At 39.0% G+C, this 19587-nt stretch overlaps 1 protein-coding gene across 4 annotated transcripts in view; it reads left to right on the top strand.

Moving 5' to 3' along the window:
• The first annotated feature begins 236 nt into the window (after positions 1-236).
• EFR3A (EFR3 homolog A) overlaps positions 237-19587 on the top strand; it is a 76672-nt gene continuing 57321 nt past the window's right edge. For 2 of the 4 annotated variants that reach the window (XM_030966866.1, XM_030966885.1), the window contains exons 1-3: positions 237-488; positions 4904-4957; positions 10576-10656. In XM_030966866.1, the coding sequence (XP_030822726.1) occupies positions 10644-10656 (13 nt within the window). In that variant the 5' untranslated portion in view covers positions 237-488; positions 4904-4957; positions 10576-10643. The remainder of the gene's footprint in view (positions 489-4903; positions 4958-10575; positions 10657-19587) is intronic. The other 2 variants (XM_030966875.1, XM_030966893.1) reach the window with 1 other exon arrangement.

Raw genomic sequence — 19587 nt, forward strand, 5'->3', positions numbered from 1 at the left:
GCATCCAGCACCGCTCAACCTCTCCTGCCCCTTCTTTCAGTCTATGGCTGACAGAAGCCCGGCGCCGCGCTCGGGCCGGACCCACCGGACCCGGTACCACCTCCCGCCCGCGGCACCGAACCGCCCTCACGGCGCGGGGCCGGGCACGGGACACGGGAGCACCGCCCCCAGCAGCCGGCGAGCCCATGCCGCAAGTGCCTCTGGGAGTTGTGGTCCGCTTCGGCGGCCTCCGCCCGCCCGGCCCGCGCCTGGCGGGGCTCAGACAGCCCCATGCCCCGGACTACCCCTCCGTGCCATGTCGGGGCGCTTCGTCGTCCGTCGCGACCCCTCGGCGCCTCTCTGTGTGGGAGGGATAGACGGAAAAGGAGACGGAACGACTCCGGATAGAACTACAGCTCCCGGCGTGCACTGGGCTACAGAGCACTCAACCGGGCGGGGGGAGTCGGTGAAGATGGCGGCTGCTAAGCGGAGCCGGATGGGAGGCTGAGGTGAGTTTGGGGCAGCCGGGCAGTGCTCCGGCCACTCGTGGTCACCCTCGCAGTCCCCTCCTTGTCGCGATCTCTCGCTTCTTTCCTTATTTGCACTCTTGGGAACGAGGAGGACGCGCCAGAGGGGTGGGTGCTGAGGGAGCGGCGGGAGGCTCGGGCCGCCGGGCTGGTGGTGAGGAGAAGCCTCGGGGCATGGCCTCAGCCTGGAGCCGCCGTGGCAGCGGCTCGGGCGGTCCCTGTGGGCGCTGCTCCCGGCGGAAGGGCTGGCAGGTTGGCAGGCTGGCTCCCGGCGGAAGGGCTGGCAGGCTGGTTCTCTGGCTCTCCGCCTCCGGACCGGTCTGCTCGCCGCGGGAGCTCCGGGGACGGGGAGCGGATCCCCCCCGCTTTTACCGGGCGGGGCTGTGGCTTTGGGAGTTCCCTCAGCAGGTTTTCCTCAAACGGACCTTAAGACAGCGAGATATTAACTGAACACAATGCATATTGACAGGAGGACGACCCTGTCAGCTCTCTTGTCTTCTTCTTTAAAGTTAATTGTGCATCACGGAGCCATGCTTTAGTTAATTGAGGTGTGGGTTCACAAATCCTGTTACCCAAAACCATAGTACGACATCTCTTTTTGGATACATCTAGAAAGGTATCCCGTGGTCCTTTGAGCTGAGATACAAGGAGGAAAATATTGTGGCATTGTGTCTGTGCTGTTGTAGGACTTGTGGGAAAGCCTATAACTTTAAACCAGAATTTGAGTTGGTGTATCAAAACCCAGTTTGCTAGCCCAAGTGTTTCACTTTGCAGAGCTACATCAATGCTTGCTGTGCAAACTGAGTAGGTAAGCTAAACCCTGAGTTAACAGCCAAGGTTTTTGGATTTTATAGGTAGTTACTTCCTAAAGCATTTGTAATTAATGCTAAATAATATGAAATATTTCTCAAGCAAGTTAGGGACATCTTGCTTGAAACTTGGTGTTAATGCTCTTAAATATATGGTAAAATTTCTTTGAGAAATTGGTGGTTTGGAGTTGAGATCTTGATTGTAGTGCCCTGATCGGCCTAAAGGCTTATCCATAGGTTTTATTTAAGCCTTTTGATAACAATTTTAATATTTGTCTAAAAAAGGCTGCTAGAATGAGATTAATTTCTGATTCAGGAATAAACCTTACAAAAATGTAATTAAAATACACTTTGTGATTAAACAACTGTTTTAGATATTTCCAATGTTTGCAGTTCATGATGGACAGTAACTTCTCTCTACTTCTGGTCTAAACTTGTGCAGTAAAAAAGAATGAACAAATTTTATGTTGCATGCAAGTTGAAGGGGGTGTGAAATTGAAATTACTCACCAGAGTTGGCAATTCAAGTATAATGATAAAATCTAAATTATAAAGAGTATGGGCTAGAAACAGCTCTGGTTCGTGTCAGTGACTTTTAACTGCCCAGCCTAGCTCCATAAGGGAGTAATCCTTGTCAAGTTACCACACAATTTTTAAGCAATTTGAAGATATGTAATTTTTTGAAGTGAAAGCAAATAATGTTTTCTGCAGTTGCATTCTGTCTTGGGTAAGAGAGCAGGGTAGTCTCATTAATTGAGCCAGCTTCATACATGGCATTTCCTCTCCAGCTGAGAAAGGTAATTCAGATTAAAGTCAGGTATTTCCCAGAATTACTGTGGTATGTAAATCCATTTTATATTACATTTTTTGGATTCTGAGAATCACAGTTGGAGCTTAACTGTCTATACTTAGGAATGAACATGTGATTTATTAATCTTGCATTGCACTGGCCATTTGCCTACTTTCAAAGCTAAAGGCATTGATTAATTTTTCGAGGAGGAAATATGAGTGGGGAGCTAAGTGATTTATAAAGTAAATGTGCACTGGATTTCTAATTTTTCAATTCATGCCTGTGTGGCTGTGAGAGGTGCTTAAGCCTCTGCCTTTATTTGGCTTAAGTTGGAGGAAGGAAAAGGAGCCCAGATGGCAATTTCATTTTGGAGACTCAAAATCAAATTAAATATTTATGGTGTTACATAATAACATAACAGAGGGCTTATTGGAAGAAAATAGAAAATCTCAGGTATGCTGATTTCTCTTTCTTTACCAGTAGCACAAGGTTATATAAATTTTTCCATTTTAGGTCTTTTAAAAAGGTCCATTGTATTAGGACATACAAGAAAACAATCTCTGCTTTTCTGTTTGGCTTTCAATGCCATTTCAAGTCTTGTGATAATAAGAAATATTTGTGCTTATAAACTGTCTTTAATTTCAGATCCCGGGTTAGTTAATGGAAAAAAAAAATGGAACAAACTGTATTTTTATCCTTGTTGTGAAGAACAATTAATTGGCCTTGGGTTTCCTAGCCAAATGGTATAAAATCATCTCAAAAGAAAACAGAAAGTTTTTCTTTAGAAGAACAATTTTATGTGTCTTCAAGTGTTCCTCTGTCTTTTAAGGTACATTCACTAGCTTTGCACTTTGATTACAATTACATTTAGAACTACAGTTATATCCTTAGAAAAAAACACAATGACTCTTAGTCTTCCACAGAAAAGTAGGTATGATTTTTTTTACCTTCTTAATAGCCAGGAGTCAGTTGCTTTGGTGAGGAAAACAGTGTATAAAGCATCTGATGATCTGTCACATGTCACAAATTGACATGGGATGTGTTAAACATCCAGTATTAGGCTAGGAAGCTGAATGGTATCACATGATTTTCCATAGTTCTTTTAATTAGCTAAGTTCTACTTCATCAAATTCTGTGAGGGGGTTTTCCCTCTTTTGTTAGGTAAAATTTTAGCTCAGTGACAAATAGCTGAGCAAACTCAAGAGTGGAAAGTTTCTTGGTTTGATTTAGTTCTGTTCTGCTGTAACAGGTGACAGCATCTGTGGATGAAACTTTGTCCTAGGCCAAGCGAGACAGGGATTGTGAAGACTTTATGGAAAGGAGATTGTGTGCTCTGTTCTGCATGTAGAGGTCAGGCCACCTCCGTGTGGAATTTTTGGTCCTATTACAGATCATAAAATGACTAAAACCCCAGTGAATTATTTTAAAACAGATATTTCCTATGTCTTAGTTGATACAACTTTTATAGTAATTTCTGCAGCAGACTCTTCTAAAAATCTTGTAAAAGTGAGTTGACTTTGCTGATAGGAAAATCTATTGAATTCCTGTTTGCTGGAGATGGTCAATAAAACAATCTTGAGTCTCTGGCACTTGACTCTCTGAAACTCTCACCAGGTTCTCTGCTTTTTTATTTTCTTTTATGTCAGTAAATCTGTTTTCTGTAATGTTTCAGCTGGATCCATAACTACATTCTGAACCAGAGATTTTGCTTCTCCATGTGTCTGTTGGACATGACAATCTGCAGCACGTTTCCTTTAATAAAATTGCACTGTTTCTCATGCTGCCCTTGGAGAGGGACATACAGTTTTCTAATAGATGGGATATTTTAAATAACTTACTTTGAAGTACTATTTTTAATCCCAGTTGCTGTCAGCAAATTGGGACCTTTGATTGAAATGCATATACGAGAATAAAGTTTATTTTTAGCAACTATGAGCATTGCTGTAATACATGGTCATTAAAACATATGTTGACCAAACAAAATGTTTATTCTCACATTATCCATCCATGGAATTACAATTTTTTGGTGTATGTATACATCAGTTATTAGCTGAATATCTTTTATTTTAAAAATTATTTTATTTTTGAAGAAAGCAACACTCAGTATCATTAACTGAGATTTTCTTCTTATTTGTGGAAAAGTACATTTGTGGGGAGTTTGCGTTTGGCAATTAGTAAATACAGAAAAATCATCAAATAATTTGCATTTTAGTGCTAATTAGAGGAACAGTAGATTTGGCTACTTTTATATCCAAAATAGATTGTTGTAACTTCAGATGAGTTCATTTTATGAATATATTTAATTGCATCAAAAATCCTTTGAGCTGCTATTGTGTATAGGAGGTTGCATTCTGATCTAAAATCTGCCTTTTTTGATACTGTGAGAAAAATGCCCTAGAAAGGGCCACACAGGTTTTTCAGTTTTTTTTGTAGCGTTGAGCAGAAGCCTCTCTCAGGCATTTTAATGGGGAGAGCTGTGGTTTAGAGCTGAAGTGGAAGTATCCTGTGAGATGTGCAGGATTTATCATCCTAAACAGTGGCACTTGGGAAGGTCACAGTACACAACAGAAAAATGTTTACTCCAGCATCAAAGGCAAAAATAGAATGACTGCATTTCAGGAACAGGCAAAATCTACATCTAGTCTGGTCAGCTAAGAGGATATCTGGATTTCTGTGGTAACGGCCCCTCTGGTGCTGGAGCTGAAGAATGCTCATTCTGCATGAGTTACTGAGCATATTTGGATGTAAATTGTCTTAAGCTATGGTCTTGACTTTGTTTTTTTGTTTGTTTTTTGATAGTTTCTTATGTTTTTACAAAACTGAAGACAGATCCCCGATTAACAATGCCTGGCAGTAAGTATTCTTGTCTTAAGTACATTAAGACAATATATAGGGGTATTACTGTTATTTTCTTTGGGGTTTAAAATTTTTTAAAAAATGCAAAAAGAAACATTAGACTTGCTGTCATTTATAAGAATTTTAAGATGTTAATGTTATCTAGTCTCTGCCTTTGTAAATCTCCATATATTTTACAAATAATAATATGAGCTTTGCATTTGCCTTTTTGATTACAGCTTCACAGTATAACACTGAATTTTGTGATCTAAACTGTGTTCTGAAATAGTTGGATTCAAAAACTAAACAAGATATTTTTGATATTAAAAAGCTATATTTTGATATATAATCCTATTTTAGGAAAATGACAACTAGTGTTTATAGAAGATAGAATTGCTATTCAGGATGAAAAGTAATAAGACTTAAAATTTTTGACTTTCAAAGTTAAGTGAGATTTTTGAGGCAAATGTTTCTAAGAATGAAATTATTTACCTTCAAGAATAGCAAATTTCTCTAACTCAAAGGATTGAGTTATACAATGTGTTAGAAAAATATAAATTTAACTATTCCTTTAATAATTTTTTCTATTTAGAAAAAATTCTATGTGATCTGTAGTAACATTGCTAACACCAGTCTTTGGATAAAGCAACCTGCTTTATCAAAAAAGTTACAGTACCAGTCATACTGAGTGCATTCTAATTCATGGATGCTTAATTTCATGAGGAAGTCTTTGAGCATTTGTTCATTGCTGTGATTTGTGATAAGCTGTGACTGTGGGCACTAGAAAAGCCTTCCAGAAGTTCTGTGTTGTGTCATTTGAACCCTGGTCATGTCAAATACTTTACTGTAAGTAAGATGTGTCACACCTGTCATGTGAAGCAGTGAGTGGAATTTTTTTAACCAATTAAACTGGAAAAGTAAGGTGGTTTTTTTGTTTGGTTGGGGTTTTTTGGTTTGGTTGGGGTATTTTGTTTGGTTTTTTTTTTTTGGTGGGTTTTTTTGTTTTTGTTTAAACCAGATGTGCTTATGTTTAGGGTCATTAATATCAATGCAAGTAGAGTTTGCATTACTGCAGTCACATGGGAGTTAAAGGAGACCAAAAGAACTGATTGCAGTGTTTATCTATTCAAGACACTCAGAACTACACAGCCATTTATTTACCTTTGCCTGTATTTATGAGTATAACTGCATGGGTGAAGAAAAGGAAATGTAACAGACGTGTGCATTGCAATTCTTGTGAAACAACAGTATTTTCATAATATTTTACTTCCAAAGTTATGGCAGTGAAGAAGTACAATGGGATTTTTAGGCAAGCAAGAATCCTTTTGTGGCTGGTTGTACTTCTAATCAGTAGAGATAGAGCCTTCAGGAATTCAACTCTGTTGCATGTGGAAAGGAAATCTTCTGCCTTCTAATTTAGGTTTCTCTAAAGGTTCCGTAGGATTCTTTTCAGAGCGTGTTGATGAAGCAGGCTGCTGCTACAGTGTTACTTTGAATTCTTAAAGTATCTGTCCTTGAAAACTCAGTTGTTTCTAAAGGCTGGGGGATTTTGTGTGTTGTTTTTATTTTATTTTATTTTCAACTGAAATTCTCTCATCCCACACATCAGGAAGTGCATATAAAACTTATTCCTAAACAAAAGCCTGTGACGGTGAGATATTTTCCAAAAATGTTTTCTGTCATGTTACAATGAGTTCTTTACAAATGAAGTAGAAAAATAGTGTCTAAGTTAAGAGGAAATTTTGATAGACTTCTTGGGTCATACTGACCAACTCCCATATCCACTACTGTCCTGCTTTATTTCCTGGGTCTGTGTAGCAGTTTCTGGTGGTAATTTTATCCTTCCCCCTTCATACAGTAGTTGAATTAATCTATAGGTCTGAAGGCAGTGTTCTGGAATATCATGAGATCCAGATAACTGGTATTACATGAAGACTGAGTAAAAGCTTAATTAGTCTTTCTGGGGAATTCAGCTGTAACTGGTGATACTTCAGAGGTCAGTATTGAAATTACTGTGTGTGAAACACTGACAGGACATTATGCTTTTTAACTCCTTCAATATTTACTGTGGAGAAACAGGCATTAGTCAGAGCTGGGCTGTGGTACTGAGAGGGGGGAGATGAGCAAAGGTTATTAGCCAGAGGTGATGGATGCTCTTCTCTTTCAGCCTCAGCGCAGCCATGGCTGCTGGGCTCTGCATGAGTTTTTCATTGCATATTTGGATTATCACATTTTCTATTGATGTTTCTGCTTAGCAATCCCACTCAGGAATGGGAGGATTTAGTGCTGCATTAAGTCCTAAAAAAATGTTAAGATTTTAGTCTCAATGCATTGCAGTAGCCCAAATAGAAAATTTTTCAGTTTGCTCTCTTTACCTTGAGAAGTTGAAGTGCTTGGCTTTGACCACCCATGACATGGCATTTGCGTTGACATCTGCAGTGGAGGTGTGGTGCTCTGTCATTGCTGCAGCACTTGGATCAACCTTGCCAAGGTGTAGCTTTTCCCTGCACTTTTGATGTTTAACTTTATGTTACAAGTTTTTCTTGTGCAAATAGCATGGATATTGATGCAAATGGTTACAGACATGCATGGTGTCTTCAGCTGAAGATGAAATGCAAATTCTGAGATGTTGAGGAAGCAAATGTGTTTTCTCATTTCTGATTGAGTACAGTAGGAGTAGGTTTGAACCACAGGTGTTTTAGTAACTTTAGTTACTAACTTTAGTAACTAAGGTATGCTTTATCACAAAGAAACTGGAGTAAAAGATTAAATAGTGCTTTTATTTAAAAGTGAAGCCAAAGAATATATAACAAGATAGCCTCTGCAGTAGAGGCTGTATGTGTTTCTCACTTGCCTCTTGTGCTCTCAGTTTCCCTGTTGAATAATTTGTGCAGATAATTTCATTTAGCATACTTCTGTTATGGAACATGGGTGATTTTGGTAGGGTTTTTATTGGCTGCATTTGGCTTGAAAATGTTTCTGCTAAGGAGAGAAAGCACTTGCTAAGTCATATAAAAATATTTGTTGAAGACTCTCTTTTTGAACGTTATGTTCTGGATATTCACACTTAATCAGATGTTTGAAACACAGCTTGGTAGATAGCGAGGTTTTTCTTTTCTAGAAACAGCTGACCTACTTACTGGATGTATTCCCTGACTTTAGTGAAATGTTTGACTTAAAAGGCAGCTTTTAGACTAAAATGAAATTGCTTGAACTAGAAGAATGATATGTAGCACAGGTGAGAGCACCTGTTGACTATAAAAATATATTTTACTTGTGGTAGCTCTGTGTTTGAATTTTTTAAACTTTTTCTTAGCTTATTCTTTTCTCCTTTGGCTTATGCCATTGGCATAACTATATCTTTGGTTTTCACGGTTTTGTTAATAATAATTGTTAGTTAAATTGTTTTTAACTGATTAACAGGTCCTTATGACTGACTCTAACATATAAATTAAGAGGAGAAATAAATAAAAATAAGGATTTTGCCAAATGTAATGTTCCCACATTCTTCCTTTGATTTATGGCTGTGAAATGTAGTAATATGAACACCTCCTACACTCTTCTGTCAGATATTTGTCAGTTGGAAAGGGACCATTCTGATTTAAGAGGTAAATATATTAGTTATGTGGAAAATATTCCATGATTTGGCCTGTTCTTGGTTGCAGTGAAGAGACAGTTTTGGTGACTTCAGAATGGCTCCAAGCATGCTCATTAAACTACATAATATTTTATTTCCTTGGCCTCCCAAAGACCGTGTGTCTTTTTGCCCCTTGTCTGTGCTGAGGCAGCTCCTCTGACAGCAGGTGGAGTGTGCTGGTGGCTTCCCTGCTTCGCCTGTGCAAGGTGAAAACAAACACAAATGGAACAATTGAGTAGTGCCTGTCAGTTTCTGTATTCATGCATGCTACTTCTTTCCTTGCGTTACTTCATGGTCTTCAAACAAATAAATGACCCACTCCTCCCTCAAACCCAAAAATACCCATCAAACTTTTAAAATTATAATTTTCTATGTGCATAGTGTTTTCTTGCCAAGTGTAGGAGGGAAAACAGCACTTGAAATGGAATTTGAAATGAGTGAATTCTTAACTGGCATTTAACATTTTTAACACATTTTAAGAGGCAGATAACTTCCTCATTTTGGTTTCTCCCCTCCCAGCAATTTTGGGAATATAATTTATTTGTGTTTTGTGATTCTAGTGTAATAAATAAGTATTAACAAGACTGATAATGGGAAGGGAAGATTTATCACCCTGTGAAATAAAATTTGGACATACCAGTGACTCGAGATGTGTTCCTTAATGTGTCAATATAAATATTTCAGGGACTAAGCTTTCTAATGTTCTTAGTGAAAATCAAGCCATAGTTCTTATTAATTACTGTCTCCACTCTTTCCATCCATCATACTTTTTTCCTCATTTGGAATATGTTTCTCGTGTAGCCTTCACACTTTACAATGGGACCTGCTACTTAATAAAACACTTTTTGTAATTTCTTAGTTTATTTTTTAGGCAGGAGAAACCCTCTTAATTTTATGACAGCATTATTGACTACTTAAAACGGTGTTAAATAGGTTATCATTCTGTAATATTTTCATATTTCAGCTATTACAGAAGAGTTATATCAGGAGGTGTCTGAGATTTTTGTTTGCTGCTTGATTCTGGTATTTTAGGATGAGACACATCAGGGGCCCTGTACCATGTCCTTTTCAACTGCTAACCTAAGGGACCACAGGAACTTGGAAAACAGCTGCCAGGGGAAGATCAGAGGTTTGGGCTTCCTTTGGCAGTTTGCCACTTGCTAGGACTAGGCCAGAAAAGGGAAATAACTATTTCGGGATGTCTGTAACTATTATAATGCTATGGTTGCAGAATATATAATAGATTCTTTGCATGATAATATGCAAGAATTGCTTTCAATATGAAAACAGCTACAGGGTTTTTTTTCAGCTGATTTTTAGGTGACTGCATTGAAAAGAAAAAGTAGTAACTTCTCCAAATGTATCCTTGATTTAGCTAAGAAAAACAAAACAGGAACTTGCAGCTGGAAAACTGTAGCTCTTTGTGCATCTGTTTATTTAACTCATGGTACCTTAAACAACTTTGTGTGCCACCAAATTGGTGCTTCCTTATTTAATGAATACTCATGGATTTCTTTAAGACTTGTTGATTTGGAGCAAGTGTTCCTTTTGTTGTTTTCTGTTAGCTGTCATTTCTATGTACAGATCATCCTAGCCCCATTGTGGAAAGTTAATGTTGAGGAGCAGTTCCATAGAGAGTCAAAACCATTCACAATAAGACAAGAGATGATGAGTGATATCATTATCATCGTTCATCCTTCCGTTTCTTCCATTTGTTTTGGAACACACTTTAATATAGCAAAGCAATGAACAATGGTGTTTCATCCATTCCTTGTTAAAACGTGAAGAAATAATTTTTTCAGTTGTTGTTATTCTGTATGCACAATCTGGGCATCTAAATTTCATAAAAATGAAATTCTTTAGAGATGAGCTTCATTGAGTGCCCATCACAGCCTTTGTGTGCTTTCCAACTGCATGTGGACATTTCCCCAAATATTAAAATGTAGCTTAGTAATTTTTTGGGGCTTTATTAAAATATGGCTGTCATTGTTATTTACAGAAATGGCTTTGCAGCTATCAGTCGATTAATCTTCATGTGCAGCCTTGTTTGCTATTGATTTCTGAATCATGGGACGAAAGGGTAAGAAGATTCATGCTGATTGTGCATGCAAGTGTCCTATTTTTTTTGTGCATGACAACAAAGCAGAATTGATTTTGGGGAGCGGGAGTAAGATTTCCATGATGTGATTAAATGCATGTCTCTGGGAAAGCCAGGGTGAACTCCTTCTAAAAGTGTTTTGGCTTTCCCTTTCCTTGATACATGGACTTTCCTTCCCACTGTTGGCCCTTATGAGCCTCAGTAGCTCTCTGGGGAGTCATGTTCCTTGTGGATTGCTGAAGATTAAAAATTAGCTGTGTACACCACTCTTGGCTTTCGAAGAATGCTATTTCATTTCTAGGAAGTTACATTATTCTGGATTAATTCATGCAGGAATTAGACAGAAGTTAATAAGTAGTGGGATAGGTAGATGAACGAAACTCTTCCAAGTCTTCTTAGAGTTCAGGATGCATTTGGACAATGCTCTGAGGCACACAGTGTGATTCTTGGGGCTGTCCTTTGCAGGGCCAGGAGTTGGATTTGATCTTTGTTTCAACCCTTTGGAGTCAGAATATTCTACAATCCTATGATTCCTAGTCTAACAACTTGTAGATGCCAAGACTTCAAAAATAGTTGGTGCTTGTGTTACTCGTGTTCTGCTTGAGGTCTGCTGAAGGTCTCAGTCCTTTCATTTTTCAAGAAGAGCACAGTTGTGATTCTAAATTGTACTTGGACCTTTTACAGTGTTTTGTTGATAACAGTCTGTACTTTGGCTGGAAATGGGCACCCTGAGTCTTTAATTGTGCTTTGAGAATGCTTACTCATTCCTTAGTAAGAGAATGAAAAAGGAATTCCAATCTAACTCTAAGCTATATAATTATGCTAAATCAGTGCTCCTTCCTTATACTTTTGTAAAGCTGTTAATACGTAAGGAAATTGGTGAAGATAAAGCTTCATGGATATTTTGTTACAAGTGCACTAACAAATACCCAGTAATTTATGCTATTAAAAAAAATCCCGTGTTCATTAAACTAGGATGTAACTGTGTAATGATTAGGAAAGGACTTTAGGATGATGATATCCTATTTGTGAACTTTATATGTAATGAAATATGAATAGTTATAATTGATCTGTGTCTGACATGATTGAGCTGGCAGAGTTCTCTTGTCTCATAATAAATGCAGTGCAGGCTGTTTTCAAGAGTTTCTATGTGCTTGGGGTTTTTCCATTAAATGCGTTTGTGATCCATTACTGACATTGGTATAGACATGAGCTTGAAGTTCCTCAGAACTGACAAAATATAATTTGTGCAAATTGAGTCTGATGTTGGAATTGCAGTGTGGTTAGAAGTGCTGGTTGTGGGCAAGAACTGCTGGATTGCTGCAGAAACCAGTGAGCTTGTGTGCCCACAGATGTCCTTTCTGGTTTCTATAGAAAGCTGAAACACTCAAGATTTACTGCTTACCAAGATGTATTTATGAAACAACTTCTGTGTGTCTAGATGCAAAGCTATCTGTTTCCTCCACTGACCATCTTCTAGACTGGCTAGTTCAGTCTGGTGGGAAACAGAAGTTGTGGTAGAAAAGGGACTTGCACAGTCTTTAGGTGCTGAAGATGCCCAGAAGAGCAAATCACTGTGTCTGTGTTCCTCTCTAACTGATTAGACATTACAGGAAGGGAGAAATTGCTTTTTAATCAGCTGGGATATGGGGTTCTAGATAGGGTATGTTCCAACCTTGTATGCCACTGGTTGGGAGAAGAGCTGCATTTCAGTTCTTGAGGGAGACCTGAATTCAAGATGAAGTACTCTTTAGAGCTAATGGGAAAGATAACCATGAGAATATTTTATAATTTGTATTGACCTAGAAGGAGGGATTTTTTCAGTGAAACTGAATGTCTTTCATGTCTATGTTTAAAACTGTTGCATGTACTTCTGTTTGCTGGTTTGTTCAAAACCTGCTCTTCTGTGAGGGCAGGGTGAACGAGGTAAATCTGTTTGCAGGGAAAGGAAGACATGGAAAATGGAGTGTATTGGCAACTCCAAGGACCTGTTCTTCATAATATGTAAAGAATTTTTTTTTCCAAATTTTTGATTCCATATTTTTTTTATGTTCTTTTTTTTTTATGGAGACACGTATGTTTCCAAGTCCAAATGGCAATATCTCATTTTGTAAATGCTTTCTGGGAAAGTCAAACAGCTAGGAATAGACACAAGCAGAGCACTTAATTGAAGATAGGTGATATTTAAACAAGAATTTTAATTCCAAAGCCTAAGCATCCTCTGTGACTGTTTTTCGAAGTAACATTACAACATTTTTGTTTAGCATTTTATTTTTCATTAATGTCAATACAGTTTAAACACTTTTGTTACTGTACAGGAACAGATGCTTTGTCGTGTTTTGAGTTCTGTGTATGTGCCTCGGCAGAATTGCTCCACTGTTTTCTCAGCATAAATATCACAGTATGGTTCTAGATTCACAGAAGCACTTTCATCCACTCTTATGTTACTTTCTGTGTATGTTGTGTATGTGTGCAGGAAATAAAATGTGTGTAATGTGGTCTTGAACTACTTGTGAACAGAACATTTTTCATTTTAATTAGGAAATGTTTTTCAAAATCTGTGCAAATTTATTGAAGCCTGTAGCTGGATTTGCTTAAATGAAGGTAAGACTTGTTTTTGAAGCTCTGGCCATGCTTCTACTGGTATTTGGGATGTTTTAATGGAAGAAAGGATCTATAGAACAGCACTCTTATATGTCCTATAAACAGGTCAATGGTTTATGTTGAACTAGTTAAAATCTAGTTTCCTGAGCTAAGCTTGTCTTCTCCATTAGCTTTGAGGGCTCCAGAGAGAAGGCCTGTGAACCTTTGCTTCCTCATCATCAGGACTTCTAATCATGACATACCTGCATGTTTCACTCACAGAAACCTTCTCGTTTCTTGTTTTTCAAGTGGCAGTGTGGTACCTACTCCCCTGGTCTGTTTCAGCCCTGTGTGTTTGGGCAGCTGAGCTGCAAGGCACCGTTGGGCAGGAGTGGAGAATTAAATCCTCCCAGCCCACCTACTGTAGTGAGGAGGTGACACAACGGTTCCGAACATCCATTTTTCTGAGGAAAATGATGGGCAGCAGCATAAGATTCTGGGCATTCTTACCACTACTGTCTTCTTTCCCTGTTTCCCTGGATTGGATTAAGAAAGCAAACTCCATCATCTTGAGGAAATGGAAAAAGTAGCAGTCGTCAGAAAAATTCTTAATGTGTCTTTACATTCAGGTTTTTCAATGCCAAAGCTTCAGGTGCTTTCCTTCTAAGAAGACTTGAAACCCTGGGCACTTGCTGACCAGTTACTCATTGGTTTGAAGTGGGCTTTTTGTCTGTAGGGCAGGTGATAGTTTATGAGTGTCATCCTCATACCTCTCTTCAAATAATAAAGATGTGTAGTATTGACAAAATCTTCATAAAATTCTAAAAGTAGAGAATGTTTGACACTTTTCTATCAGTTTCTTGGTGTAGGGAAACAACAGCTTTCAAAGCAGAAGACACTACTCTGTAATGCAGATTTCAGTTGACCAAGAAGATAAAACATCTTGTCAACTTTGCTGTCTGTCAGGAGCTATTCCAGTTACTCTTGGGATGCTGACCCTGGAATTAAAACAACTGTTGAAAAGCAGAACTGTTCATGGTGTTTGTGTTTTGAGATGCCAAGTAATCTCTATGTGCTGCTGCCCTAAGCTTGAGAACTTAAAGGTTCCGTTAATTGTAACTCCTAGAGCTGTATCTAGATCTGTGCTTTCGTCCAGCTTCCCATTGATTCCCCTCTCATCCTCAGGTATACAAGGGGGTATTCCTCTAAAGGCAGTAACTTAATCCACATGAGTTCCTGTAGCAAAACAGAACCAAGCAGCAAGTGTTAAAATAACTCTTTTCCTTGCTGTGTCCAGTAGTATGAGGAAATGCAATGGAAGGAGAATTGTGGAACATCTAGACTAGAAATTTTAAGACTAACTGGGCATGGGCAGGAAGGCACAGAGAAAGTCCCTGTCAGCAGTCTGCTGTGCTGCCTGGGGTTGGAACTGAGAAGAGAAGGTCTGACCAGCTCAAGCATCTGGGAGGCATTCTGTAGCCTGGACTTAGTCCAAAGTACTGATCCTTTCAGACAAGTATATATATTTTTATCAGTAGTTGGCCAACCTGCTGATCAGAAGTATGGTTTGAAGGCTCCTGAGGCAGACAGTGACCCTTTTGGAATAGTTTTGCCTCTGGCAACCCTCTAGAGCTGCTTCTTACTCACCTCTGGCCACCCTGGAGATAGGCTGTGTTGCTGCTTGGCCTGTTACCTTTCAACCATGCATTGTGTAGCATCTTTCCTCTCCTTCAGTGTCTGTCTCAATCCAGAGGTGCACTAGCCTCTTCTGGTCTTCTGTGTTTGATGTTTCTCCCTAACCTGCCACAAACAGGGGACAAGGGGGTAGGAGAGGTGCAGGTGTGGCAGTCCCTCCTCTCAGAGGAATGTTATGCGAATTAGGTGGCTTGGCCTTTGAGCACACATGACATTTACAGTGCTCTTCTCTGTCACCTGCAACTCTCTTCTGCACCTGGCAAGTGTTAAGGATGCAGCATTCTGAAAATGACTCATCTGGGTGAGAGAATAGCTTAGGGCCACAGTGAAAGCAGGCTTTGAGCAGGATTGTCTGGATCTCAGAGGCTGCTTCTCTGCCAGAATCATCACTGGGCTGGGGATTTTCCATTCTCTGGTACCCATGGATGCTGGGAGGAGCCAGGCATTTGGACAAGCAGATAGGTGGGTTCAGTAGCAGGAGTAGAACAAGGTCACTGTGATAATGCCTATCCTTCTTTACTTCTTTTATTCAGAATTTAATAGTAGGTAAAGAATGTCCTGCTGGCTCAGTGTGTTACTGGGTGTGCACAGTGGGTGTTTTGTCAGTGTCAGGAGTCTGCTCCATGCACTGCTCTTTGCCTGGATGGAGGGACCAAAGCAGTTCATGTTCTTCAGAGAATATACAAAGCACTATGAGCCTCTCTTTCACTCTCTGTCTCCTTAGTCCAGTCTTTTATTTACATCACATTTTTCACTGATTTATGAAACACCTTGTTAATGAAATCAGTATTTGTTTAGAAATAAGTGAAACAAAATGAAACAAAATCTCTGGTTTTTTCTGTTCAGTGGATTTATCACCTAGAACTCATTTCCCAACTGCAAACCAAATACTGAAGGCAGGAATGAAAGTTAGACTTTGCCTGGTCATTTTTTTCCCTGAACAGATTATCAGTGCCAGTTGTGAGGAAGAGGGGTCAAGGAGATTTATGTAAATGTGTCTTTCTTGTCTCCTAAAGTCTCTTTTTTGTATTGCTGCAGTGACAGAAGTCAGAGAAGTAAATGACATTGGCCAGCTTAGTAGGAATATAAGTAAGGACAGGAATTAAGAAGCAAAATTCATATCATAGAGCTTCTTCCACTGGAACCAGATTAGTTTTAGGTAATTTTAATGCTGTATTAAAAATAGAGAGTGACAGTACTATCTCAAAGCAGGAAAGGAAGAGGTTGTCTGGAGGAGAACAGAAATGAGCAAGTAAAGCAAAGTTACTATGTAAAACCGGCAAAGGTGGGGGAAAGGAGAGATGGTATGGACACACTGCCAGTGTTGGAACTTAAGGAATGCAACTGGAGAACCTGATGTAATGGAAAACTTTCTTTCAATGGATTACAAGTCTGCAAAACACACTATCCCAAAAAGAAGCGTTTGTTCTAACTGCTACTGGCTCTGAAAAAAATACTTTATTGAAGAAGCTCAGTGGTGAGCATTATTTGACTAGCTTGGGATTTTTCCTACTTCTTATTAGTAACTTCACATGCATTGTCATTTCTTGCTGTCATAAAAAGTTCACATTCAAATTATTTTTACATGCTTTTTACCATAGCAAAAGTGCATCTTTCCAGGCTGACTCCAGCACACAGTGCTATGGGTTTGGAGAAGAGTGGCTGGAAAAATGTCAGAAAAGGACCTGGGGGTGTTGGTTGATAGTAGTTGAACATGAGTCAGAGTGTGCCCAGGGGGCCAAGAAGGTCAGTGGCACCTGATCTGTATCAGCAACAATGTCCCCAGCAGGACCAGGACACTGACTCTCCCTCTGTACTCAGCGCTGGTGAGGCCACACCTCAAATCCTGTGTCCAGTTTTGGGCCCCTCACTGCAATAAAGACATTGAGGAGCTGGAGTGTGTCCCGAGAACAACAGAGCTGGGGAAGGGTCTGGAGCACAAGTCTGAGGAACAGCTGAGGGAGCTGGGGCTGTTCAGCCTGGAGAAAAGGAGGCTCAGAGAGAACCTTATCACTCTCCACAACTGCCTGGACGGAGGAGGCTGTACTCAGGTGGGGGTCGGTCTCTTCTCCCAGGTAGCAAGAGACAGGACAAGAGGAAATGGCCTCAAGTTGCACCAGGGGAGGTTTAGATTGGATATTAAGAAAGTAATCTTCACAGAAAAGGTGGTTAGGGACTGGGATAGGCTGCCCAGGGGAGCGTGGAGTCACCATCCCTGGAAGCGTTCAAAAAACGGGGATATGACACTTCAGGACATGGTTTAATGGTGAACATGGTGTTGGTGCTGGGTTGATGGTTGAATTTCATAATCTTAGAGGTCTTTTTCCAACCTTAATGATTATATGATTCCAGTTTAGAAGAACTCTTGAAGTCATATCACAGAAGAATTAACTTGAACTTTTTAGCTTAGTGTGAGAAATTTTAAGTAGAAAGCTGGTTTTTTGGGTGTAGTTTTCATTTGTTTCAAATAAACTGAGCACCAAAATATTTTTTTAAATAAATGTAAAATTGTCAAACCTAGGTATGGATGGAATTTTCCCCATTAGGTGTTACTGCAGGTTTGCTGTCATGGGGGCCAAAATTTCACATCATGAGAGGAATATCCTGTTCTCAAGAAAAATTTTCGTTTGTCTGTTGGACATTTTCTTGGGTGCATTTTGGTGGAGAGAGGCTGGAAACCAGGCACTTAGGGGTCAGCTGGCTTTGGATGAGGGGAGGAGAGGCTCATCTGGGGGATGAGGCTTCATCCTCTCTGGATGATGAGCCCGCTGTGCCCTCTGGGAGTGCAGTCCAGGGACATTGCAATGGCTGAGCAGTCCATCCTCACAGCACTTGCTCTTTTTATAGCAGGTTGAAGAATATTTTTAATTAGCTCCCTTATATGGCTGCAATAGTTTTCTTGTTATAAAATGTCTGATCTCTTTTTTATAGTGGAATGAGAGTACCCTTGAAAGTCATTTTAGTTCTGAATTAAATGCATCAACTGATATTAGCAGTTCAGAAATAACCCAATATAGTAAGTGGTTATGGTTAAAGTGTTATTTTATGCACTTTCATCAGGATATTTGAAAGAAATGCATTTTATTTATATTTCTCATCTCAGATACAGAAAAATAAGTAAAATGAAAGTTTAATGTATTACAGTCAAATAAATTTTTACATAGTTACTTTCAAATACATTGAGCAACCAGATATAATTTTAATATTGCTGTGTTGCTTGATATTAGCAAAACATCATTTTTCTGTAGATTGAAACTTCTATGTTAATTGCACTGTTTTTTGATAGAATATGATTTTTTAAAAAAAGCTTGGACAATTGCAAATAAAGTTAGGGATGACCACATCCAAGCTTGTGAGAAAATAAAAATATTCAGGGAGTAAACATGAAATCTTGCTTCAGGTTATTAATGCTCTGTAAACAGTTGACAACAATATTAGACAATGTGACAAAACTATGGAAGAAATTCCAGCATTAGATAAAACAGGTGATTTTTTTTCCTAGGTTTTGATAGAAGAAAATGTGGCAGTTTAAACTCAATTGGCAGAACTTACTCTTTTATGTTTTATGAAACTTTTGTTTTCCTGTAATTTTGTATGAGTAAGATACAGCACAAATATTCAGACAGACTATTTTGAAATAGAGCTTTATTGAAATGTGATTTTTCTAATTTACAGCATGGTGTTTCCTGTAGTAAACTGTGTGGGGACATTTTCTGAGCAGCTCAAGGTTTTCTCTGAGTTTATTAGCACTAATCTTTTAAGTGTTGAATGGGTATGGGATTTTTATGTAGAAATTATTAGCTGTGTTTTTATTAAAAACAGAACTTATAATTGCTAGGGTTTATAAAAATGTCTTTATGCAAATCCTGTATTTGTGTATCCCAAGTGGATGTAATGTAGGAAGTGAAACAATAAAATGCTGAGAATTAATGGGAAGCTGGAAAGTAACTTCAGAATTGCTTAACTGAAAATTGATTTTCTACCTGCTGGATCATAATCATGTTAATGATTTAAATTCTGTAATCCTTGCTTCCTAAACTAGGAAGTATTATCAAAGATAATGTCAATTTCATTATTTTTAGATTGTTTCTTTAATCTTAGATGTAAACCTTTCTGTTTAAAAAAGTCTTTTTGTCAGTAGTCTGCCTTAAATACATTACTCTGTATCTGTTCTCCAGGAAGACCAAGCAAGTAGGTTTTGCTAAAATATTTATCACTCTACAGTGATATGTGGCAGCTGTCTGAGGATAGTTTTACCTGAAACTATATGGATTTTTTACTACTAGTCAGAGAAATAATGAGCTGTGTGTTCCAGGCAAGTTGAAGTAATGAAACTGTCTGTGCAGTTTCATTGGAGGATTTGTGTGAATCACACATTGACAATATATCTTTTATTCTTTTCTCTTCCTGTGCCTGGCCTTGTTAACAGAATTTGATACTGAGGTTTTTCACGTGTTTGGTGGCTTTATGCAGATGTCACTGAGCTGATCAGATAAGCTTACAGTGTTGCAGAGCCCTGGCGGGAAGGAACCGCAGCTGTGTGAGTGTGAGAGGGAACATTTCTGGGAAAGGAGACAATTCCCCCAGAGTGAATTCATATCCAGGATGAGGCAGTATGTGCAAGTTCCAACTGTT

Source organism: Camarhynchus parvulus, chromosome 2 (genome assembly GCF_901933205.1).
Source record: "Camarhynchus parvulus chromosome 2, STF_HiC, whole genome shotgun sequence".
Taxonomy (NCBI): Eukaryota; Metazoa; Chordata; class Aves; order Passeriformes; family Thraupidae; genus Camarhynchus; species Camarhynchus parvulus.